The 26561-nt window shown below is 46.2% G+C and overlaps 1 protein-coding gene across 4 annotated transcripts in view; it reads left to right on the forward strand.

Annotated features, from left to right (window-relative positions):
- The window catches only part of MYO10 (myosin X), a 229275-nt gene that overhangs the window by 168453 nt on the left and 34261 nt on the right, over positions 1–26561 (forward strand). For all 4 annotated transcript variants that reach the window (XM_023239408.2, XM_023239417.2, XM_023239414.2 and 1 more), the window contains 3 exons: positions 19214–19338; positions 19432–19546; positions 26354–26460. In XM_023239408.2, coding sequence (XP_023095176.2) covers positions 19214–19338; positions 19432–19546; positions 26354–26460 — 347 coding nt within the window. The remainder of the gene's footprint in view (positions 1–19213; positions 19339–19431; positions 19547–26353; positions 26461–26561) is intronic.

Below are 26561 nucleotides of genomic sequence, written 5' to 3' on the forward strand. Positions count from 1 at the left end.
AATATGGTGGACGGAGAAGTTGAAATAGAACAGTGATGAATTGTGTGAGATTGAGTTTTAGTTTAGCAAGATAAAGGGTTTAATTACATTCATTAGATTAAATGGCAACAGATTATACCCAAGAGGGAGGCTGCTTTATGAGGATTTCCAGATGGGAGTTATGCTGAGGGTTGGACCTTCTGGTGTCTTTACTGGGGTCTGTGGTCGGTTTAGAACAAACCTGTAGTCTCCCTCTCCACCTCCAGCCCCCCCCCCCCCCATTTCTCTGTTTTCTTTCTGCATCTCCTTCAACACACATTAGTTGATTCTCAGGATCGATTTATACATCCAGGTATATCTTGAACTCCCAAACCTCTAATTTTAAATATATATGACCAATTCAGAATTTAAATTGGCCCCTCCAGCCCACCCTCTCATCCTTCTATTGCTTTTACTCTGTTTGAGGGAATGTATTTTCTTTGCGTGGCCCGGACCTCAGCCCCTTAGTTTCTCTTTGTCTCCCCTATGGATTCATACTGGAGTCCTTTTTTTGCCTCAGTTGGATTCACTGGTGGGCCTTACATTTTTTTCGATTGGAACACAGCATACATATTTTAAAAGTGCTCAGATCATAAGTAGCCTGCTTTGAATGATCACTGCATGAGCCCAGAGATTGAAACAGTGGCCCACATAGGGAGGAGAGCGGTTTGGTTATGAACTTGTGGCTTTGCTTTGGTCCCTTGGCTCACTAACCCACATTCTCCTCTCTGATTCTGCCATGTTGCTGGATGATACCAAGAAATGTGCTCTGGTTGGTTCTAGGACATGTTTGTGTCCGCCCTGGAGGAGGAGACCTCCCTGCCCTCCAAGCCCTCCCACGCTCGTGACCCTGATGTCAACCTTCCCACTCCAGCGCATGACCTCACCTTTTAATCCAGCAGAGGACTGAGAACATCTGTCATTAGCCAACTCGCCGCCCTCCTCCACAGTGCCCCGTTTCTCCCTCCCTCCGTGAGGTTCTCACGACGTTCTGAGTGCTGTGTTCCTAGAACTGCCCTGTCCCAGGCCTCTTGTCTATTTGGCTGCTTCCCATGAGGCCACCAACTCGTGGTTCTCACTCTGGCCACAGGTGCTCAGTCCATGCGTTCTGTCTTTGATTCTGACTTCTCTGACCTAGATTTGAACTCCACCACAGCTCTGTGATGGCCATCTGGCTTTGGTATCGCGTACCAGTTCGTGTTGTCGGTGCTGACTTCTGCCGTGCGGCTGATGTGCCTTCTGGATGTTTTTGAAGTTTACCGTGTTCACCACAATAGCGTTTTAAGCTATACGGCAACCTTGCATTTCTACCAGGGATCTTGATCTTTCTGCAGCCTAAGCCCATTCCCCACTGGTGCCCCTTCCTTCCCAGGGGTATTCCTTCCTTCCTTCCCAGGATCTCTTCCATCTAACCAGTGATCATACAGGCTTGTCACACACACTCGCCACCCCTCAGTCTCCCTTTGGAAAAACCTTGACTCTTAAGCAACAAGACACAGTAACTCAGCCGACTCAGTATATATGTACAAGTATCACACTTAATAAGCATTTGTTTAGAGGCTCCACAGTGTTGGGGCTTCGCGTCAATGTGTCTTCCATTCTCTTGGTCCTTCTTCAAGGTTGCAAAATGGCTGCCATAGGGGCAACCATCCCATCTTCACAGAATATCTTCATTCAGTTCTTTTAACAGCTAGGTTTTGAGTCCCTGTGTGCCGCCTTGGGATCCATCCATCTCTGAATAAAGAAAACAGAGACTTTGTTCTCTTAGAGTAAATATTAACCTGTGAAAGGAATCGGCTTAGGAAGGAAAAATCTTCCCAGGAGCCCCTCCGTGGGTTTGCCTCCCAGCTCCTCGGTGCTGGTTTCTTTACTTGGTTTGAGGACCAGACAGGGTCTGTGGCTGAGCCACACCCCACAAGAAGCTTGGGAGAGTGCGTATCTGGCAGAGTGGATGGGTTTGCCTGGTGGGCATGGAATGACCTCCCATTCCCAGGACGGCTGCCCTGAATACAGAGGGAGTTCCGTTAGCAGGGGAGGGCTCATGGGCCCCATCAGAGAATAAAACCACAAGTGAGGAGTGGAGAGGATGAAGATGGAAAGAGGGAAATACAAAAATACTTGGGATGTATCTTGTGTACAGTTCAGAGAGCTTTTAGCAGGGATGTGAGATCAGATTCTCTGAACATTTTACACTTGTAACGGTTTTGAGGAAGGAGTTCGATAAATACACTCACCTTATTCATTGACCCTGATTTGATACTAAACAATAGAAAGGGAAATGAATCTAGTACTTAATGCAAAATTGATGTGGTACTAACAGATTTGTGTATGCTTGGTTATCAGGAAATTTCTCATAAGCATTACCCAGCATTGTCCCTGGAATATTCTAGAACACACTACCCAACATTGTCACTGTCATATTTTAGAACACGCTACCCAGCATTGTCACTGGTATATTGTAGAACACATTACCCAACATTGTCACTGGAATATTCTAGAACAGCACTTTTCCCACTGTGGCAAAAGAGCAGTTCTTTTTTTATGATTGCCAATTTGTTGTGGACTGGTAATTTGATGGTGTGTCCGTGTCCTGTTGCTGTAAGTTCCTGAGGGCTGACTCTCAGGGGGTCCCGCTCATCATGAACTGCTACCTGTCACCAGCCACGCTCGGAGTGATGCCCTTCTGGCTTTTCCGTAAGGAAAAAAGAGCAGAGAATCTCATTCCAGGTCCTGATGCTTACCAGCCACACCCCCTCGGACAAGACACTCAAATTGTATCAATTCACTTCCTTCATGTACATAAGGAAATCCTATTCCTGGCACCCCTCCCTTGCCTTAATAGGGTTGTGTGAGGGGCGCCTGGGTGGCTCAGTCAGCTGAATGGCCGACTTCGGCTCACGTCACGATCTCACGGTTCGTGGGTTCGAGCCCCGCGTCGAGCTCTGTGCTGACAGCTCAGAGCCTGGAGCCTGTTTCCGATTCTGTGTCTCCCTCTCTCTCTGCCCCTCCCCTGCTCACACTCTTGACTCTGTCTCAAGAATAAATAAACATTTTTTAAAAATTTAAAAAAAAAAGAGGGTTGTGTGAGATTTGATTGAGGTAATGAAAAATCTGTGCAGAGCAGCCCACATTTAAATATTAAATACCATTGTTTGCTGTTTCACTTTTAAATCAAGGAGAAGGCCATAGCTTTTCTCTTCCGTAATAATTAAATACCAGCTCTCCTTTTAACAATCACAGGGGTTCCCTTTCTGCAGAAACACGCTGCTTTCTCTCTTCCCCACATGACTGGCAGAGGGTGGCCACAGGGAAGCCCCAGGTGCCTTGTCCCCCAAGAGGGGTCTGGTGTGCAGGCCTGAAGGCTGAGAACTTCCTGCAGGTTTTCCTGGGAAGTCATGGCCCAGAGGGAGGCAGAGTTGGGGGCGTCTGCATCCGGCGTGTGCAGGAAAGGAGGGAAGGAAACCCCACAGTGTGCTGTATTCTCCACCACGGCCCTGGAGAGGAACAGAAGTCAGAGCAGCAGGTGCACGCTCTTGTTAAAAGCAGGAAACCGGAAAGGAATAAGAATGGAAGAAAGAAGCTGTGGACAGGGGCAGGTTTGCATTCTTGTAACGCAAGGAAGCGTTGGACCAGACGTTAAATACCGGTGGCTTTCAGGCTATTTGTGGGGTTGGGAAGCAGGCACGTGATGTGGGCACAATGGTAGCTACGATTCAAATGAGCCAACGTCCTACAGACACAATGAGAGGCAAAGTGCTTGTTCTGGACCCAGGGGTCTGGCCGTGAGCCGTAGCCTTTCTAAAGCATTTACTGGCCAGGTTTGAGGGAGAAAGTAGATCGGAGTGCCCTCTTTCTGGCCTGTTCCCATCTAGCTTTATTACACATTCCCCCAGTGGTGCCCTTTTTTATTGTTACCATAGGGGCTGGAGATGCTGGGTTCAATGGCTTGTCAAAAATAAAACCAACTGAAGGGCCTAGGAATCTTCTGGAGTGACTTTAGACACTAAATATATTAGGAAAAAAAGAAATCCGTGCATTTTTTGTTGTTGTCTGAGAAGTCTGTTGGCAGCTCGCACTTTATTTGAAATTAATGGATATTCCTCACGTCTGATTTCTTTAGAATCATGAGCCTTGTGTGAAATACTCATGGGGTGTCTTTCACAGTATTTGCGTCTTTTTCACCTTTGATTCACGAATACTGTGTGCAAAGTAATATATTTTATTTCGGTCTCTGTATAAGCCTTGCATTAAAATAGTCTGACAGTTCATTTATATAAAACTGTGCTCCAAGTATCAGTGCAAATAGAACTACAATGTTAAGCCTTGCTCTTTTGCTCCAAGCCCTCATAGAGTCAGAGGCTCAGCCTGATTTAGTAGAGCCACACTGTCCAGTAGAAATAAAATGCGAGTCATGTTAAAAGAAGTTGGGTTTTTGTGAAATCAGTTTCAATAATCTATTGTAGCCCAGCATAGCCAAAATGTTATTCCAACACGGGATGCATTTCAAAGTTATTAATGAGAGCTTCTCCGATGTTTTTCATGCTGATTTTTGGGAAATTGGATATATAATTGTGTGCAGACCGCAGTTCGGTTTGCACCGTGGGAGTGCCTTATTTGCCGGGCTTTTTCATTCTCTCAGTGGTCGGCCGCGTGCTCTTTCTGCAACTGGCAAGACAGTGAATATTTTAGGCTCTGCTATTGTCACGTGAAAGTAGTCACGGACAATGCATGGCTGTGTTCCAAGAAAACCGTATTTACAAAAACAGGTGGCAAGCCGGATGTGGCCCGCAGGACGCGGTTTGCCAACCCCTGCCCTAGCTAAGTGTATTGTCTCCTTGGACTTTTAATCCTCAGAAGTTCATTTCTGTTTTGGTATGAAGTCTGCTACCAAGATATAGCTATTGTGATGAATTTCATTCAAGAATATTCAGGAAAAACGTGCCAGGAAACAAAGGCCGTTGTTCAATAATAAAAACTTTAGAAGAACCACAGGAACTCCCCACCCCGCCTCCTGAACTTGGCCCTCGCAGGGCGGACGGTGCAGCCTAGCTCTTTGTAGTGCTGGCTTGGGCCCCCCCCGAGACTGGTTCTGTCTCACAAGAGCTTTGTGACTCTTTGTAAGTTGCTCTCTCTGTGCCTTAGGTGTGTCCCTTAATAGAGTTGCTAAAATTAAAAGCGGGTGCCTGGCAGGCTCAGTCGGTAGAGCATGCAACTCTTGATCTTCGGGTTGTGAGTTCGAGTCCCACGTTGGGTGTAGAGAGATTACTTATAAAATTTTTAAATAGAATCTTAAAGGGCACCTGAGTGGCCCGGTCGGTTAAGCATCTGACTTCAGGTCACGTCATGATCTCGCGGTTTGTGAGTTCAAGCCCTGCTTCTCTCTCTCTCCCTCTCTCTCGGTCACTCACTCACTTGTGCCTTCTCTCTCAAAAAAATAAATAAGTAAAATTAAATCTTAAAAAAAAAAAGCAAAAGCAAGCTAACGTTATAAAGTTAGTGTAATGTCTGGCATGTGATAAGTTCCTGGTACATGAGCCTTCATTGTTGCTACACGTAGGATTCTCACTATCGTTACCACCACCACCATTAAGGATTCATCAATACAGACCAGAACAGGAACACGTCAACTTGATCGGCCACCCGCAGGGGATCATAGCAGCTGCTGGCACAGCGTCCCTTTGGACGTGGACTTGTTGACGAGGGGAGGAGCCCTGCCCTCTGGGGACTCGATCGCAGAACCTGCAGAGATTCCGATATTAGAAGTGGTGCCTGTCCCGGTAACTGCTGTTGATGTGGCTCCGTCACCCATTCTTTGGACCTGTTTAATGAAAATACTAGCAGCTGCACTGCCTGCCTCACCGGGTGGCGGAGAACAGCACGTGCTACCGTGTATGTGAAGGACTTTGGAAGTTGCAAAGTGCCGTGCAAATGTTAGCTAGTCCCATTTCCTGAAGAGTTGTCTCTCTTTGCCTTGTATTGCACATTTAATTTGATATCATGGGCTGGTGTAATTCATAGGGCGGTTGGAAGGACTGAGAGAGTTGCCTGTAGGACGCTTAATATATTGGTGGAACCAGGGCCCCTGTTCAGTGAGTAGTAGCTGCTATTTTTGTTACTAAATTGGTTTAAGACACAGCCTTTTATCACAACCCATCCCTGAAGACTTCTCTCCATCCTTTGGACTAGAAATACTATGAAAATGACCCTATTACATAGTGTGATAGATAAACTCCCAAATTTCCATGGTCTGACACACTAGAACGTAGTAGAAAATGGACAGAATTAAGTCACCAGAGTCTTCTGGTCGGTAATTACCTTCTGACTGATGAGAGTGTCAAACCAACAGTGACACTTTATGTAGATGGGAGCTGAGGGCGTCCCGCAGTGTGATGTTGTCTCTGTAACCATGTTTCCTTAGAGGTGTGGGGGGGGGGGGGTTCTAAAGCTCCACATGGGAGTGGTCACCTTCCAGGTCTCCGAGCGCCTAGCCATCGGCCGTCAGAAGTACAGGAGTGCATTCGCCATGAGACAGAGGGACTCTGGAGGGCCAGGATGGATGTCCACACCTCCAGGAGACTCGCTCGTGTGGGGACTCTGCTGTTCCCCTTTCTTATTTCCTTTCATTCAGTGAAAGCTGAAGAGAACGCAGCAAAGATTAGAAACCACATAAATGTCCTCACTTAGGGAGCTGATGTAATGCTTTCTGGTGGTGATGTTGCTGTATAACTATGGAAAGAATGTTGGACACCTGTGTGTCCTAACAGGGATTTCTTCCTGAAGGGGAGAAAACCAAAATGCCTTTCTTCTTCTCCTCCTCCTCCTCCTCCTCTTCTTCTCCTCCTCCTCCTCCTCCTCTTCTTCTCCTCCTCCTCCTCCTCCTCCTCCTCCTCCTCCCTCTTCTCCTTCCTCTTCTCCTTCTTCTTCCTTTTTTTAAACAAAGTGGGTGTTTACCTGTAAGTGCTCATAGGTGTGGATATAATGCACACACAGTTGTATGTTTATGTGTGCATAGAACATACGCAGACACACAGGATTTTCATTGTATGCCTTCTCCATATTTCTGATTTAAAAAAAACAAAACCTTTGGGGGCGCCTGGGTGGCTCAGTTGGTTAAGCGCTGGGCTCTTGATTTTGGCTCAGGTTATAATCTCATAGTTCGTGGATTCGGGCTCCATGTCCGGCTCTATGCTGACAGCGTGGAGCCTGCCTGGGATTCTCTCTCTCTGCCTCTCCCCAACTTGAACATACGTGCACGTATGCTTTCTCTGTCTCTCTGTCTCTCTGTCTCTGTCTCTGTCTCTCTCTTTAGAAAATAAACTAGAAAAAAAACCTTGATGCCTTATTCTGGTATTTAACAACAACTTAATGGAGAAAATGAACCTGCCTTTATCTCCCCATTTATTTTACGTCTGTCCTCAAACTATATTGGAAAGTTACTTCATATTTTGGAGCTGAACCATTTCCTATAGAAACACGTTCTGGTTATGTCACATAAGTAGTTAAAAAACATAACTGGATGTTGAACTGTGTTTTGGGCATGTGCTATAGAAGCACGTTTTGAGGACGGCTGGGACCTCGTGGCTGGCAGCTTTTAGAGTGCCAAGTAAGCCAACATCAGATCGGATTTTTCTGGGTGCCTGGGTGGCTCAGACGGTTAAGCACCTGACTCTTGGTTTCAGCTCAAGTCATGATCTCACGGTTCGTGAGTTCCAGCCCCGCATTGGGCCCCATGCTGTCCATGAGGAGCCTGCTTGGGATTCCCTCTCTCCCTCCCTCCCTCGGACCCTCCCCTGCTTGTACTCTCCCTCTCTCTCAAAATAAACTTAAAAACTTAAAAAAAGAATGGAGTTTTTCTGCTGTTTTCATAAATCTAGTTGGATGGAATTAGTTTTATTAAGGTTTGCTTGCAAACATTCTCTCTTGCAAACAGTGAAAAACCTGACTCCAACCACCTGCCATCCATTTAATTGTAGAGTATGAGAATTGTGACCTGTATTCCGAGGGTAGAAACTCCATCAGCTATACTACTTACGGTGCTTATGTGTAGCTTCTTTTTTGTTTGTTTGTTTGTTTGTTTGTTTGTGTATTGTTTGAGAGACAGAGTACGATCAGGGGAGGGGCAGAGAGAGGGAGACCCAGAATCCGAAGCAGGCTCCAGACTCAGAGCTGGCAGCACAGAGCCCGACACGGGGCTCGAACTCACAAACAGCGAGATCACGACCTGAGCCGAAGTCGAAGCTCAACCTGCTGAGCCACCTGCGCTCACCTGTGTAGCTCCCTTTGCCCCTAGTCTTACAGAGCCCGTTTCCACATTTACTTAAGGCTGCCCCGCCCCCAGTCCTTCAGTGAGCTTGGGTCATGGATTTGTAATACATCTAGATTCTTTTGTGACAGGACGCATTATTTCCTGGGGTCCTCCAAGCTTCACTCCTGTGCTTACAGTTCTCTGGATGTGGGCAAGTGTATCACGTCGTGTATCTACCATTACAGTATCATACAGAATAGTTTCACCCACCCAAAATTTCACCTGTGCTTTATTCATCCCTCCCTGCCGAGCCCCTGGTGACCCCTGGAGTTTATACTGTCTCTGTATAGCTTTGCCTTATTCAGAATGCCATATAATTGGAATCAAATCGTACATACGTATGCTCATTTCAGATTGCTTTCATCTAGCACGGACTATTGAAGGTTCCTCTGTGTCGTGGGGGGAACTTGATAGCTCCTTTTTATAAATCTCTGAATAATATCCATTGTGTATGGATAAATGGACAGTTTATTTGTCCCTTCACCGACTGAAGGACATCTCGATTGCTTCTAGGTTTTTTTTGACCGTTATGAATAAAGCTGTTACAAACAGTCACTTGCGGCTTTTCGTGTGTTCAGTTCGTTGGCTGAATCCTTGAGAGAATGATTGCCGGATCATTTTTAAGACTGTGTTTAACTTTGTGAGAAACTGTCTTCCGAATTGGCTGTATGATTTTGCATCCAACCAGCTACGAATTAGCATTCTTGTTGTTCCGCATCTTCCCCATCGTTGGGTCGGCTTTCTGGATTTAATCGTTCTAACAGGTGTGTGGTGCTATCTCGTTATTTTAATTTGCAATTTCCCGAAACAACTGCTGTTGAGTATCTTTCCATATGCTTATTAGCCATGTCTATGTCTCCTTCGATGATGTGTCCAGGTCTTTCCCTAATTTTTAACTTGGACTGTTTTTTTTTTCATATTGTTCACTGCAAAGTGTCCTTCTATATGCTGGATACATTATTCTTTCAAATAAGTATTTCAAAAATAGTTTCCCACTGTGTTGCTTGTCTTCCCATTATCTTAACAAGTGTCTTTCAGAGAGAAGTTAATTTTAAGGAAATCCAACTGTCCGTTTTTCCTTTTATGTACTGTCTTCTGATAATATTTCTATGTCCTTGCTGAATAAGTACATTGGAAACTGCTATAAACAGAACCATAGTTTTATGTATGTACGTGTGTATGTTTATGTTAGAGAGAGAGACAGAGTGCGAGTGCGGGCAGAGAGACTGGGAGACAGAGGATCCGAAACAGGGTCCAGTCTCTGCACTGACAGCAGAGAGTCCGATATGAGGCTTGAACTCAGGAACCACAAGATCATGACCTGAGCCGAAGTCAGACACTTAACTGATTGAGCCACCCGGGCACCCCCATAATTTAATTTATGCAGTACAGTAGTATAAGTGTATACATATCTTATGTCCCGTCCAATTTAGTTATGAATTCATAAAATTCAGCTCCTCCCTTGAAAGAATGCATCACCTAATGGGGACTTCACATAGATATGTCTAATGGACGTGCAGAAATGCATGACGTGGAAAAGTGCATGGTCAAGGTCACATCCTAAGGCAAGTTGCACGTGTGCCACCAAGGAAAGGGAGGTGACAGATGTTGGCAGATGCATTAGGAACAGATTTCTTTATTGAGGGGGCTATGTTTGAGAGACCCCTCAAAGCTCCATGAAACTCAACAGTGGGAGACAACAGAACATTCTGGTGGTGGGGCTGGCTCCAGCTGACTGGATGGAAGACTGGAGCCGTATTGTGGGCCCTTGAATGTGAAATGGAAGGTTTGTCTCAGTTTGGTATGTGCTGGCTAAAGCTATGGCTTAGGAGGATTGTGTGTGTGTGTGTGTGTGTGTGTGTGTGTGTGTGTGTGTGTGTGTGTTACTTGTTCTAGCTCCTCTCCTGTTGAGTAGTTGGCGTTTGCATGGATCTGAGGTGAACACAGCAGCTTCCCGCTGTCGTAGTTTGGCTTTTCCTGCTCAGGGTGGTGACTGCGCTTCAGTAATGTGAAGGCTGTGCTTGGTGAGGGAGAACTTTCCACGCTTTATACTCTGACCTCCAGGACTGACTGGCAGCCTTAGCCAGTCACGTGACCGAGTTGGTTCCTGTTCCTCACCTGGGGCGGGCGGGGGGGGGGCTGCCTCTTTTCCTGGGAGAATTTGGTTTCTGCCTCTTGGCTCAAAATGTGAAAATTAGCAAGTGGCAACAACTGTGTAAAATGTGTCACAGCCCAGGGTGAAATGACAGAGGTAATTACGTACAAAGAAGTTTTGTTGCTGGTTTAATTGGCTTTTGTTTATTGCCTGTTCAAGGTCAGGAAGATTATATAGGCTGCTTTAGTAACCATGCTTTTGAAAACTCTTCAAAGCACGATAAACTTCTGTTCAATATTTATTAACTGCTTTTGGGAATCTGATGTAGCGAGCACAGCGAATAAAGATTGAGAGGCGTGGCATCTTTTTAAATTATTTTTATTTATTTATTTTTTGGTTAATGAGTAAGGTGGACAGGAGCCCTATTGTAAGACTCTCTCAGTCATTATAGGGGTGGGAATGATGTGTTATTAGTGTAACATAATCGACCTAGCAAGCTTTTCTGCAATCTCTGATTTTCTAAAGTTGAAGAAGGGTTATTGGAAGTAGGATTTGTTTGTTTTAATTAAAAAAAATCTTTTTTAATGTTTCTATTTATTTTTGAGAGAGAGAGAGAGAGAGAGAGAGAGAGAGAAACCGAGCTTGAGTAGGGGAGGGGCAGAGAGAGAGGGAGACACAGAATCTGAAGCAGGCTCCAGGCTCTGAGTTGACTGCAGAGAGCCGGATGCAGGGCTCAAACTTGTGAACAAAGACAAGGTCAGGATCCATTAAAAAAATACGAGAAAAAGTAGAACTCTTTAATTTTAGAATATTATACTACTCACTTGGAGAAACAGTCTACCCGAAGGGGTGGGAGATTAACTCCTATAAGATAGAAAGCTAAAATTTTTTTTCTATTAAGCTGCTAACAGCAGTAAGGCACTTGTTGGTATGACGCTCAGATCTTGTCTGATTTTTCTGTGCTCCGAGGACCTAGATCGTTGGGCCTAGGGCTCTCCGCCATGTTGCATTCTAAGCAGATTGGAGCCAAAGCGAGGCCTGCGTTGGTTGAGTCCAGAGAGGGACAGGTGCATTGCATGATGTTACCCGTATGGTTGCCCTCAGTCTATGGAAAGTTGTTTGTTTGTTTGTTTTAATGTTTGTTTATTTTTGAGAGAGAGTGGGGGAGAGGAGCAGAGAGAGAGTGAGAATGTGAAACAGGCTCCAGGCTCCAAGCTGTCATCACAGGGCTTGGACTCCCTAACTGTGAGATCATGACCTGAGCCAAAGTCCGATGCTTCACCGACTTAGCCACCCAGGCGCCCCTGGAAGGTCCTTAATAAATACATTTGACGGATTAAGAAATAATGTCCGCTTTTACCTCATCTTCAAGACATTATGACCCTGTCAAGTGGTTAGTTATTAATACCTTGAGTAATTTAAGTATTTCCAAAATAGGGAGGGAAGGGCTCATTCTAGAAATAAATTGTAGCCAGTGTTCAGAGGCATCCACACGAGTTACCTAGTTGTATTTGGTATTTGTTATTAAAGCAAAAGTCGTCATTATGAAGTACGTTATCCCAGGTGGGCCTGTTCCATGGGGTGTAGCTCAGTGCATTCCGAGTGTGTCTGTGCACTGTTGTGTACCGACTCTTCTGGAACATCCGGCCATGGCAGGTACCCAGGGAAGAAGAAATGCAAGTGTAGGTGTAACCGTGAGTGGGTCGGAGAACACTGCACGGTCTGTTCGTCATCTGAGGCTCATAAGGATGTCATCAGCCTCTCACCACCTGTGTTAATGGGACCACAGTGACCAAAGATGGATGTGCTCACAGTTTGCTATTTCATTTTCCGAAATTTTCTCTCTTCACTAGCCATGTCGATGTATGTGGCTGAACTCACAGCGTGGTGAACCAGTTTCTGATCTACGTTCCCCTTGAAGTTGTGATGATTGCATCATCTGTATTTAGACCAAGTCAGCACCTGCAGGTTGGTCCCTGAGGCCTCTCCTAATGCTGACATCCTCAGATGTCTCTGTATTCCCGGAAGATGGGATGCTCCTGGGATGTAGGGCCCATTTTCTGCTTAGACTCCATCCCCATCTTTTCCCTGAAGAAGTTTGCAGCGTATTCCTTTGAGAATTGTACCCTATGAAAATACGCCCCCGATTTTATAACACTTCGGTAGGAAAATGATGTGTACACGTTTTTTGTTGTTGTTTTTAAGATCTTCTTTTTAAGCAATCTCTGTATCCATTGTGGGGCTTGAACTCCCAGCCCCGAGATCAAGAGTCGCAAGCTCGGGGCGCCTGGGTGGCTCAGTCGGTTAAGCGTCTGGCTTCAGCTCAGGTCATGATCTCGCAGTTTGTGGGTTCAAGCCCTGCTTCGGGCTCCATGCTGATAGCTCAGAGCCTGGAGCCTGCTTCCGATTCTGTCTCCCCCTCTCTCTGCCCTTCCCATGCTCATCTTCTGTCTCTCTATCTCTCTCTCAATAATAAATAAACTTTTTTTTTTTTTTTAAAGGCATCGTAAACTCTATGGACCAAACCAGGCAGGTGTCCCTGTTGTGTACAATTTTGATTCATATACTAGTTTTTGGGAATGCTAAGCTCTTTGAGACTTAATTTTCTAACTCTTTGATTTAAGGAAGTATTAAAACGAGCTTGACCAGGTCATGGAGACTTGCTCACTGTAGTTTCCTCATCTACAAAATAGAATCCTCTACCCTTCTAATCACCCTGACCCCCCAGTAGAGAAGTATCTTCTCCCTGAAGTACCAGCCGGCCCCCGCCAAACCCCTTGGGCCCGTGGGTGGCAGGCCGGGTTCCCACTCTGCCTGACTTCTCAGGGCTCCTCTGCTGGTTTCTGAGAGATCTCTCAAATGCAGAGAAACACTAGGCCTTTGAGGATGCACCGATCATGAACTCACTGCATTTTCTGCAGTAAGCACAGACTGAGTGTCCTTGAACTGCAGACAGGCAGCTATTTCCAAGTCTGCTTTCATACTTCTTAGGATCTTTATGCAATATTTACAGAATTATGAAGGGCGAGGTAATGTTCAGGGTAATCAGATGCATTAACTTCTAAATGCATTTATTTCTGGCTCCAGTTGTGAAGCGTCTCCCCTGCCCTGGGTCCCTGTTGATCAGCACCTCGCTTGCCCTTTATTTCGATCTGAAGCTGCAGAAGGTCAGGCTTACTTGTAATGGGATTTAGGGGAGGTCTTACTTAGCACGCTCTGCTATCAGTCATTTGTTTTGTCTAGGAATTCTGAAATCTTATTTTTTAAGATTGTAGGGGCCAAAAATTTTTCTGATTTTTTTTTTTTTTTTTTAATAATTGAACCACCTGAAACTAAATACATTCGATCCTGTCTCGGGTTTTTTTGTATATTCGTGGATAAGTGCAACCATCACTGCTGTGTTAGAACTTTTCCATCACCTCACAAGGAAACCTCCTACCATTGGCTATCCCCTCCCTCTGCTCCCCCTGCCCCCCCTGCTCCCCCTGCCCCCCCCTTGCCCCCACCGTTTCCACCAGCCCTAAACACCCTCTATTCTGTCTCTGCAGAGTTACCTTTCTGGACATGTCACATGAATGGAATCCAATAATGTGCACATGGTCTCTTGTGACTGGCTTCTTCCGCTTAGTATAAAGTTCTAATGTTTCACATAGCCCATATTGGGGCTTCATTCCTTTTTGTGGCCAAATAATATGCCATTGTGTGAATAGATGTACTATATTGTGTTTATCCATTCACTTGGGGTTTGTTTTAATATTTTTTAAAGTAATCTACACCCTATGTGGGGCTCAAATTCACAACCCCAAGATCAAGAGTCGCATGCTGTACCAACTGAGCCAGCCAAGCACCCTTATCCATTCATTTGTTGATGGACATTTAGGTTGTTTCTACTTTAAAGTATCCTTCCAGTAGCTTCGCACTTGGGTCTCCCTGTTTCTCTTTCCCTTCTTCGCTCTATTCCATGCAGGACTTACAGATTCTACTCGATATCTGGGTTTTTTACCTTGTAAAAAAATATATATACTATTCATTAAATATCTTCAAAAACCTATAGCCACGTAGAAGAATAGTCATATTGTATATATGTGGCTATTTCCTTCTTTCAGCGCAGCCTAACTTTTTCATTCTCTCTTTTCTTAGCAGTCTTTCTTCCCGGCACCCGTAAGCCGCCTACTAGGTAACGAGCTAGCATGTGTCTTCCTGTGCTCTCCTGCACGTGTGGTATCTAGACTTAGGCAGGAATACCTCAGAGATACTGCAGTTTTGGTTCCAGACCACCGCAGTCAAGTGAACGTCACAAAAACCGAACCAAATGAATTTTTTGGTGTCCCAATGCATAGAAAAGTTAGGTTTATACTATACTGTAGTCTATTGAGTGTGCAATAAAGAAAAGGGAAATAGACAAATGGGGGGGGGGGAGTGTATTTATCTTAATTTAAAAATGCCTTACTGCTAAAAAAGAAAAAAATGCAAAGCATCATCTGAGCTCGGAGCAAGTCATAATCATCGCAACGAAAAAGTTTGAAATATCGCGAGAATTCCCAAAACGGGCCCCAGAGACAAAGTGAGCAAATACTATTGGAAAAAGGGTGCCGACAGATTTGATACAGCTTTGCCACAAGCCTTCAATTTGTTTAAAAAAACACACACACACAACACAGTACCTGTGAAGCAGGATAAAGTGAGGTGTGCCTGCGTAATCGTGGGCACCTAATAAATAGGGGGTTTGTTTTTTTTGGTTTTGGGTTGTTTTTTGTTGTGGTGGTGAGGTCGTCGTATACATACTTCTCTGCATCGCTTCTCAACCTTGCAAAAAGGACAGAGAGTCAACTGGTACATCTGTCATTGGGTCTTGTATCTAATGGCTGCATGCTATTTCCTGATGTGCACGAAACATAACTTGGCGATCCGTCTGGTCCTGTTTCCGGTTTTGCCGCTGCCCGCGAAGGGATCCTTCTACACCTGGGTCTGACCGCATTCATCTCGTGCTCTAAGCCTCCACTGGCCCCTTATCTTAAAAACCATTGCCATTGACGTTGGACGCAGGAAGCACAGCAGCCCGGCTCCACTGCGCCCCTCTCTGTCCCAGTCTGCCTACTGGCCATGCCGGCTTCTCTTTCTGCCTCTTAGCTATGGTTCTGCCTCGTGTGAGGACCGCCCCTTCCCCTGCAGCGGTGAATAGAAGCTGTCTGAGCCCAAACTCCGGGTCAGACCTGGGTTCCAATTATGTGCCACCTGTAGCCCCTCATGCTTTTCTTTCTTCTGTGTTCCCAAGGAACTTAATTTCAATTTTTGATATGGTTTCATATTAAGCTTTCTATTATATGAGGAGTTGAGGATTGGTGTACATAGCACCCTTCCAAGTTTAAGGGTCCTGGGAAGCAGAATCCAGGCCCTGTGAGGCTATGTGTGTGTGGACAGGGGCCTAAGAGAAGTCTCTGTAACTTCCTCTCAATTGCTATGAACCTAAAACTACTTTTTTTTTTTAATATTCATTTATTTTTGAAAGAGAGAGAGCGTTGGTGAGGGGCAGAGAGAGGGGGACAGAGGATCTGAAGCAGGCTCTGCTGACAGCAGTGAGCCCCGTGTGGGGCTTGAACTCACGAACTGTGAGATCATGACCTGAGCCAAACTCAGACACTCAACCAACGGAGCAAGCCAGGCACCCCGTAGAACTGCTTTTTTAAAAATCAAATGATAGTTTTCGAACAGAGAGGGGGGGCCAACCATAAGAGACTCTTAACTACAGAGAACAAACTGACGGTCGATGGGGGGGGATGCGGGAGAGAGAGGAGAAGGGCGGATGGGCATTGTGGAGGGCATTTGTTGGGATGAGCACTGGGTGTTGTATGTAAGCGATGAATCATGGGAATCTACCCCCGAAACCAAGCGCACACTGTATACGTTGTATGTTAGCCGACTTGACGTAAGTTATATTTAAAAAACAATAAGAAAAAAATGATAAAATTAAATGTTTAACAACAGTTACGGAGACAGTGAGAAGATTAGTGTATGCCCGGGGTTTGGGAGGGGTAGAGATGAGTAGGTGAAGCACAGAGGACTTACAGGGCAGAGAAACTATACTGCGTCATCCTCTAATGGTGGGTGTATGTCCTTACACATCAAAACCCTTTGAATGCACAAGACTAAGCCCTGTGATGTAAACTGGGGACCCTAGCTGGTGATGAGGTGTCAGTGCGGATTCATCAGCTGTAACAAATGCACCACTGTGGTGGGGGATGTTGATTAAAGGGAAAAATAAATCATCTAGCCCCACTTTTTTTTTTTTTTTAATCTTCCTCGAGCGTGATTCATGGAACCATGCACATAACAGGTGTTTAAAGACCAGCTGGTTTCCTGCTTTATAGCTGTTCCTTCCAAAGCCCATGTTACGGGTTGCCATCCAAACTTCCCCGTTTCCTACTTTGCAGGCAGTCTCTGTCAGCAAGGACTCTGGTTCTGGGAAATTAGTTACCAGCAAAGACCAATGTGCACTGGTGAAGTTTTGAAAGGAACATGCCTTTAAGTTGTGATTTGTCCAGCCCCCAGCTGTGTCATCTTTGAGCATTAAATTCCCCGGGGAAGGACGCTGAAACTAAAAAGAGAACCAACCAGTGGAAATGCAGGCTTACCCCCTCCTCGCAATTGCTGTGTGGGTTGCCCGTGGCGACAATCTGCCTGTGGGTCCCCCCTTCCCTGGTTAAATTACGAGGAAAGGGGCAGAAACACAATCGCGCTGGGAGCCTGGAAAGAGTGGCCGCTCCTGGTGGCTCCCTCCCTCCCTGGGCTGTATGAAATCCTACAACCACACCACACTAATTAGCCCCAGAATGGAAGGGGTTGTCATGGCGACCGAGCACTTTTTAAAGCACAGGAATGGTGTTCATTATTGTTCAGTGTCTTTAGCTGTGGCGGAAAGGTCAGTGTGGCTGTCGGTTTCCATATGAATTTTGGCCCGAGAGCCAAGCTGAAGGTGGAATGTTCCTCGGAGAGGCTGAAGATGGTGAGTGTGGCCGAACTTTCTGGATGGGGCGTCACTTTTGTGATATTTTTTTAGGACGTTCTAGGAACTGGTGCCGAGCTAAGGAATCGTGTGGACTTTGTTAAATGGGGATGGGAAGACAAGAGGCGAGGAGAAACAGTATGGGTCAGGAGTGGGGAGAGCTTGAGAGAGGGATCGAGAAAAGTCTTTGAGCGTCGCGTGATTAAATATTAAATTAGTAGGTGTCTTTGACTACGAATTTAACAAAGTTGACTAAGTCTGATGCATTATTCCGTGCTTTTTAATTTTAGCTCTATGCTAATCTTCGTGCATTGCAACTGTTCAGATTATATTCCCAAACATATATAACAGAAGCATTTTAACCAAATACTTCCAGAACTGTTGCCTCTCTCCATTCTTGTTTTTTTTTTTTAACATAACGATAGGTGTAAGAGTAACCAAGGGTAATTTAATTTTGTTTTTGTATTTTTATGTTTTTCTTTTCTAAGAATGTTTAAATAACGAAGACGAAAAACTAGTGAGCCACAATTTTTTGGATGTTTGCCCTAACTTATTGGCTGTACTCGGCCAGAATACTGCTGAGTAAAGACAAGTTGACCACATTGTTTGTAGAAGAAACTAAATTAAATATAAGAGAAGTCAGCCTGCTGGAGATGATGGCAGGCTGTTCCATCAAAAGCCGTAGGGGAGATTTGCAGAACATTCTTCACATTTATTCTTAGCTAGTTTGGGAAGTGTACAGGATAACATGGCTTTAAGCCTAAATTTGTGTTAATGACTGCCTTTATGGGGATCGCAAACTTAAGTCACTTTCCTTTCTCTTTTTTTTTTCTTCTTTCTGCACTTTGTAACAATATACTTACATTCTCTGGCCCTGGTTTTCAGTCACTTTGTTCACAGTTGTGTAGGATAACAAAATACAAATTAATTAAAGGGGACGGCTGTTTAGATTAAAAAACAAGTCACTGCCCAAAAGGCCGTAAGTGGGAAATGGCCTACTTTCGGGTTTTACTCTGAAAGACTATTGTCCTGTCTTCACTGCCAGTTTGTTTGGTAACTTGAGTGGATAGGAGAATACATTTCAGAACATTAAGTCTTGGTCTGATTTTTGTGTTTGGTTTGCATTTTCTGGGATTAATTTACCGAGTGAGCATCGTGTAGAACCGTGAATAAATGGAGTATTTGACTAGGTACCGAGAAAATTACAATTCTTTTTCATTTTTGTCTCTTTGGTCCACTGGTGCACTCTCTTTCTCCCCACTCCCCACCCCCAACCTCACCCACCCCTCCCTCAGCCCCTCACTGGGTCACTATAGTCTCTGACGAAAAAAATCCCTTTCAGTGCCTTGAAAATGAAGTTCAAAACGTAAATAAAGTCACATCTGGATGACACTTTAGGTTCTTTGAAAAGCAGTATGAAACATGGTTGTATGTTTTATGATAGTTAAGACGGAGATTTGCACGTGGATATTAATACCAGGAAGTTATCGGTCTCTGTTAAGATACAGTGGTGTCGTGGTTATATTAAGAAATGGTATTGACCGTATTTATCGATGACAGGATGTGAAGTCTAGGACTTCAGAGAATTCAAGGGCGGGGAGTAAGGGCTCGTGGAGGGAGCCGGCAGGATTGACAAGGTGGTGGCCCTTGAAGCCAGGTGATGGGTACCTGGGGGTGGGGTTCACTTTCTAGTCTATTTTTGTGCAGGTTCCGTGTGTGTGTGTCTGGATCTGTGTGTGCAAAACGGTGACAGGGTGGCCTCGTTAACGCGTCCCCGTCTCGCATGTTTCAGATGCCAGACCAGTTTGACCAGGCGGTTGTGCTAAACCAGCTGCGATACTCGGGGATGCTGGAGACGGTGAGGATCCGGAAAGCCGGGTATGCGGTCCGAAGGCCCTTCCAGGATTTTTACAAAAGGCAAGGCAGGGCCGAATAGATGCTCTTTCTTTTCCGAGGGGCCGGGAAGAGAGCCGTCGTAGGAAGGTGACGCCGGGCGTGTTTCTGTTGCAGGTATAAAGTGCTGATGAGGAACGTGGCCGTGCCCGAGGACATCCGGGGGAAGTGCACGGCCCTGCTGCAGCTCTACGATTCGTCCAACAGCGAGTGGCAGCTGGGGAAGACCAAGGTGAGGTCGCAGAGAAAGCACGATCATGCCCCCAAACTCCTGAGCACCTGTTCTGTGCCCCTGCTAACCAACTACGTTTTGACTCGGGGGAGATACGCTGCCATACTTCCATCCTCTTGTCCCCCGGATGGTTAATCTTTTATCTGAAGTCCTTGGCTTTCTAGGAACTCCGTTTTCTGGAACATCGGCTCCTGAGTGCATAGGCGTGTGTTTTCATTCAGGCAGTCAGTCGGCCAGTTTTGGCCGATGAGCGGTTCAGTGCCATGAGATGCTGGGCTCTGACTTCCAGGAACGGAGACCCCAGACCCTGGTAACTGTTGATAATTCCGCTGCTGAATGCTGTCCTGACACCCCAGGAGCTGTCGTGCGGGAGACCAGCCGGCAGTCTGAAATCCCATCGGGTTGACCCAAATCCGGTCCAGAAAACCAAGAGAAGTCCATTTTCTGAACGTGCTGGTGTGGCTGACGTGGAGCCTTGACCCCTTATTCCAGACAGGAGCTGAACGGCAGGCAGTTCGGCCCCGATGGCAAAAATTAGCCGCAAAATCAGCGGTGTCACCTGTTCTCCCTGTATCCGGGAACTGCCAGAAACCTCATTTGCCTTTCTGCTCCTGTTTCCTCACTCTGCTCGTGGGCCCCATCACACGGGGAAGGCAGAGATGTGACTCGGGGCGCAGAAAGGCAGGCTGCTGGGGGGTTCGACCTTTGACTATATGCATGTCGTCAAAGGTAAGATGTGGTCCTCCTGTCTGATCGATCTGACCCGAGAGGCTGTGTAGCACCAGGAAAGTATGTTAAAGTTTCTACTCCTATACGTTGTTTGTTTTTTTTTTTTTTATGCTCATTAATTTTTTTTTAATGTTTATTTTTGGGAGAGGGAGAGACAGAGCATGAGCAGGGGTGGGACACAGAGACAGGGAGACACAGAACCCCAAAGCAGGCTCCAGGCTCCAGCTGTCAGCACAGAGCCTGATGCAGGGCTCGAACCCACAAACGGCGAGATCCTGACCTGAACTGGAGTCGGACGCTTAACCCCCTGAGCCACCCAGGCACCTCTTAATGTTCGTTTATTTTTGAGATCGCAAGCGAGGGAGGGGCAGAGAGAGGGAGGGTGAGAATCTCAGTCAGGCTCCCTGTGGGACAGTGCAGAGCCCTGTGCAGGGCTCAAGCCACAAGATCATTAACCAAGCCAAAATCAGGAGTCAGACACCAAACTGACTGAGCCACCCAGGTGCCCCCTGTGACATTCTTTTTAGCCAAAAAATCTTTGTTTAAGAAAAGGGAGGGCACCTGGGTGGCTCAGGTGATTAAACTTCCAGCTTGGGCTCCAGTCGTGATCTCGCAGTTTGTGAGTTTGAGCCCCGCGTCGGGCTCTCTGCTCTCAGCACAGAGCCTGCATCAGAGTCTCTGTTCCCTTCTCTCTCTCTGCCCCTCCCCCACTTGCGCTGTCTCTCTCTCAAAAATAAACAAACATTAAAAAAAAAAAAAGGGTGGGAGTGGGGGAAGGAGAATGATTGTCCTGGTCCATTCGGGCTGTTGTAACAAAATACCACTGACTTAAAGAACAGACATTTATTTACCACAGCTTTGGAGGCTGGACGTCTGAGAGCAGGGTGCCAGTGAGTTCAGGTTCTGGTGAGGGCCCTCTTCCCGTGTCCTCACATGGAGAGAGCTCTGGCTTCTCGCCCTCTTCTTACTGGGGCACCAATCCCATCATGGGGCCCCACCCTCCTGACCTCATCCAAACCTACTTACTTCCTAGACGTCCTCCCTCCAAATCCCATCGTGTTGGGGGATGGAGAGGGCACAGACATTCAGTCCATAACCTCAGCGACAAGTACGGAGGCTTCATCTGGGGACCCTCAGCAAGGGAAAGTGTAGGATGGACCTAACTCTTCTACTCTTGAGGAACGTCATCCTTGCCAGGGATTTAAGATCCAAACACCTAACCGGTCAGAGATGGCAGGCAGAGGTATTCTGTTAATTATCTGTTGCCGTGTAACAAACTACCACTAACCCACGTCCATTATCTCACAGTGTCATGGGTCCCACGCCTAGGTGTGGCTCAGCTAGGTCCCCGGTCGGGGTCTCCCGGGCTGCATTTCCTTCTGGAGCTCGGGTCCTCTTCCCAGCTCACGTGGGGCCACAGTCTAGTTACTTGCGGTTGTAGGACTAAGGTCCCTGTTCTTGCTGGCTGCCCCCTAGGGCTGCTCTCGCCTCCTAGAAGCCCCCCACAGTTACCATGTGATCCCTCCAGCGCCCTCTGGCAACATGGCAGCTGACTTCTTCAAGGCCAGCAGGGGAATCTCGCTGTAGTCTCGTCCGAGGGAGTCTTACATAGTTAACACATTCACAGAAGTGACATCCCATCACCTTTTCCATATTCTGTTTGCTAGAAGGAAGTCTCAGGAGGTTTCACCCACATTTGCAGGATTAAACAGGGGTGTAACTCACTGGGGGTCACCTTAGGATGTGTCCGTCCTCACAGGTTTCTAGGTCTCTCTACCTGGAATTCTACTCCTTCCCCGCTCCATCCCACCCATTTAGCTAACCCATCCTTCCAGTCTCAGCTTAGATATGGACTTTGACGTTCTCCATTGAACCCCACATGAAAAACACCCCCCCAGACCAAGTCAAGCTTCCTCCTCTCTAGCTCAGTCCCACCGTGACCCTTGACGTGCTCTCGTGCCATCTTGGCATCGCCTGTTGCCTTCTCTACAATCCCCAGTAGAGAATGTAGACTTAATTGTGTGTTTTTCTTCACAGTGCCCTTACTAGGAGCTCAGTCAGTGATCTGTCAAGTGCTAAAAATCTGTGAGGGAGGGAACGAGGAAATTCCCCATTTAGCCACCCGGGGGGAAACTTTCTAGATAAGACGGTTCAAGTGGAGTTCTTGGCAACACAATATGAACCTGCCCTGACGTTTTTCAATCACAAACATCCTGCATTCTCGATCAACTGATGTATTCCCCCTGTGCTGCTGCCTTATACAGTGCAGTAACAGCAGAGATCGTGATGTCTCACCTAATACCTCTTGGAGCTCTCAAGGACCAGTCCAGCTTCACCTACAATTACATTATGAAAATCAGGCCCAAGCAAGGCTTGGGGCCAGGCATAGCCCAGGGGACGCACAGACACAGTGACAGGGGCATTGCCCTCCAGGTTACTGCATTGCTGGGAGAGAAGACATGCATGTCCAAACGATAAGCCATATGGAACCATCGCCTCTAGGAATAAAGACACAGCTTCTTCAGGAGAGGGCTCCCCGTGGACTGAAGTGCTCAGGGAAGCATTGCAGAGGAGGAGATCTTTAAAGGGAAGTTACATTTTAATTGGCGACACATTGGAAGTAGAAGTAGGACGGAAGCGTGACCGTTCACAGAAACACTGGGAAGTAAATGTAAACATTAGAGCGTTGGCGATTGTGTCCACTAAATAGCTTTGACCTCGACCAGTGCTTGACTTAATTATACACCAGTATGTGTTTTGGTTGTTGTTGCTGCCAGGTCTTTGTATTGAAAGCCTTGAAACTAATGACCATCCGGGTCTTCTGGTAAAGAAATTTCCATCGTACGTGACAGAGGGAAAGGGGGGGACAGTATTGTAGTCAGCAAAGTCAACGTGGCACCAGGTCTGAATTAGTTGGCTTACACAAAACACATTTAGTTCTTGGAAGGCAAGGATTCATATCGGCTGGGGAAGTGTTCGTACTAAAGGTGAGAGTCCCGCCTGAACCCCCCGGTGAACAGCCGTGCGGGGGATTCCCAGGTGTGTCCCCACCGAGAGGCTGAGGGGAGGGTGACCTGGTTTGGATTTTGCTGCCTTGTGATTCTGACACGTTTCAGTTCTCTGACCACTTGGACTACATTGCCAGACCTTTTCCCCTTATTCTTTGGTAATAGAGCCCGCAAGAGGTATTTTTATAGACATCTTACTAGAATCATCCTTAGGCTCTTGAGCTATGAGGATAAGGATGAAAAAAAAAGCCACAGAGCTTGTTCGTGTATGAGTCGAGTTCAGCTGAGCAGTCCCTGGAGTGGGCACTGCCCTCTCCTAAGCCGCTTGACAGGGCCTGGCGAGGACAGCACGTCTGTTCATAGCCGGGTCGTGCCGACTCCATCTTGGCCACATCCCAGGAAGGCGGGGACGTGACAGCAGGTCACCACGGCGCCGGGAAAAGTGATGTGACTTTCTGTGTGTCGTTGCAGAAATTTAGACTGGGTGTTCTTTTAAATTTTTTTTCTTTATATTTATGTATTTTGAGAGAGAGAAAGTGAGCATGAGCGGGAGAGCGGCAGGGAGAGATTCTCAAGCAGATTCTCAAGCAGATTCTCAAGCAGAGCCCGACGTTAGGGCTTGACCCCATGAACTGTGAGATCGAGACCTGAGTAGGACGCTTAACCAGTTGAGCCACCCAGGCGCCCGGGGGTGGACATTCTTAATGAAGCTGAGTTGGGTCTCTAGAAGGAATTTGCTCTGTTTGTCCTTGAGGTTAGTGAAGAAAGTTTAGAAAAAGATGTGGAAGTAAATTTAGTAGGCAGAGCAGAGAGCTCTTTGTGATGGGCGCGAAACTTAACACGAAAGCAGGTATTTCTCTGGCTGTAATTCAAGCCGAGGCATTCCGTAGACTTCCGATAAGGTGTGGGACGCTCTTTCCTTCATAAAACTTTCTATTTGTTCATGGAACAAATATATTGCTCATTAGAACTGACACTTGTTTCATCATAGCTTCCCCACTACCATGCTTCCCCAAGATTTGACTTTCTTACTTAAAAAAAAAATTTTTTTTAATGTTTGTTTATTTTTGAGAGAGACAGACAGAGCACGAGCAGGGGAGGGTCAGAGAGAGGAGACACAGAATCCGAAACAGGCTCCAGGCTCTGAGCTGTCAGCACAGCCCGACACGGGGCTCGAACTCACAGACTGTGAGATCATGACCTGAGCCGAAGCCGGACGCTCAACCGACTGAACCAGCCAGGCGCCCCCAACTTTCTTACTTTTAAATGCTCATCAAAGCAACAGCATTAGAGGAAGATCTTTCATATTGAAAAAATAGTCTCAAAGAAGTCAAAATACTTAAAGTCCAGTCTTGATGAAAACTACTTCTAATCCATGGTTTTGATAAACAGATTCCTATTTCTGAAAACTTTTTATTAAAAAAAATAAGCTGGGGTGCCTGGGTGGCTCAGTCAGTTAAGTGTTTGCCTTCGACACAGATCATGATCTCACAGTTCATGAGTTTGAGCCCTGAGTTGGGCTTGGTGCTGACAGCTCAGAGCCTGAAGCCTGCTTCAGATTCTCTCTCTCTCTCTCTCTCTCTCTCTCTCTCTCTCTCTCTCTCTCTGCCCCTCCCCAACTCATGCTCTGTTTCTCAAAAATAAAAATGTTAAAAATAAATAAGCCTTATACTTGTAGCTTCTGTCCTTTTTTTTTCTTTTGCCAAAGATGTAGTCTCTTCATGCATCAACCGAGCGTATCATTGCAATTATAGGAAGAGGGTTCCGTGAAACACTTTTCTAGAAGTGTCTGTGGTAGAGTTTTGCCAAGTACTCAGGAATCCAGAGTGGGAGTAAGTAAAGCTTCTGTGAGTCACGTGGTGGTAGGAATCTTTATTTGCTTTTTTGCCCACATGTCAGAAGAGACAGAACAGAGTCTGGGGAAATGTGCTATTAAGAAAACGTAATGCATCATTATAGGCTAGAATGACTCACCGGAGCATAAATCAAAACATCATGAGAGAGAGTGTCATTTAGCCCCCTGCCCACTGCCACCAAAATGTTTCCACGCTGTTAATAGAGGAGCATAAAAACGTGGCACCTAGTTTTTCTAGGGAATGATTCAGAATTTCTTATGCATGCAGTAATTCTGAAATTACACAATTAAAAGCTACCTTGATTGAGGGAGGGTCTTAATATTTTCACATCTTTTCAAATCATGGGAATTCTGATACAACGCTAGTAATTAGATACACTTCCCTTATGTCATGAGCGTGGATTCAGGTGTCTGTTCCTAGATACAGGCCAGCCAGTAGCTACGATCTTTGTAGTCTCAATTCTGGTATTCTTGTGATGGCCAAACTGAGACGGGGTGGAAGTGGTGCCATTCTAATTTCAAACTCAGTCTTCAATTTTTTTAAATAAAGCTATTTATTTATTTGTTAAGTTTCTTTCTTTTGAGACAGCTAGTGTGAGTGGAGGAGGGGCAGAGAGATGAGGAGAGAGAATCCCAAGCAGGCTCCGTGCTGCCAGCACAGAGCCCAATGCAGGGCTCGAGTCCACGAACCATGAGATCATGACCTGAGCCAAAGTTGGATGCTTAGCCAACTGAACCACCCAGGCGCCCCTCTTTCCTTTTTTTCACATAGGGTATCTCTCTAGATTTCTTGTGACTTACACTTCGTGTAGGACTGGTGCTGGTTCATGAACTATTTGTCCCATGATGAGATAAGTGATTATAAACTTTAATGGCAACTTCATAGTCCGTTATGACTATTGAATCTAATAATAACCCCCCCAAAATGAGACTTTTCCATATTTTTGCTTTTTCTTTCTAATAACATATTTTTACTATATTTTACAAATGTCTTAGTACATGACAGAGGGAAAGTTGACAAAACAAAGCAGCCCTTCCCCAAGGGGAGTTTGAGAAGCACTGGAGTTTGAGTTCTAGAATGCACGGCTGTGTGTTTGGAGCAAACTTACGGAGAGAGAAGAAAGCCTTACCTCCCCTAGAGATCTCTGACCCAGAAAGAATCTCCTTTCACCAGCCATGTTCTTTGCTTCTGATGTGTCACTTTCCCTCGGGCAGGTCTTCCTCCGAGAATCCCTGGAGCAGAAACTGGAGAAGCGGCGGGAGGAGGAAGTTACGAGGGCAGCCATGGTGATCCGGGCCCACATCTTGGGCTACTTAGCACGGTAAGGGGAGGGGAGAGGCCATCAAGCGCCAAGAGGAGGGCTTCCATACTATGTGTCCCCGGGCGGGGCAGCCCCTGTCATTTGCTTTCATTTACAGTAGA

Source organism: Felis catus, chromosome A1 (assembly GCF_018350175.1).
Source record: "Felis catus isolate Fca126 chromosome A1, F.catus_Fca126_mat1.0, whole genome shotgun sequence".
Taxonomy (NCBI): domain Eukaryota; kingdom Metazoa; phylum Chordata; class Mammalia; order Carnivora; family Felidae; genus Felis; species Felis catus.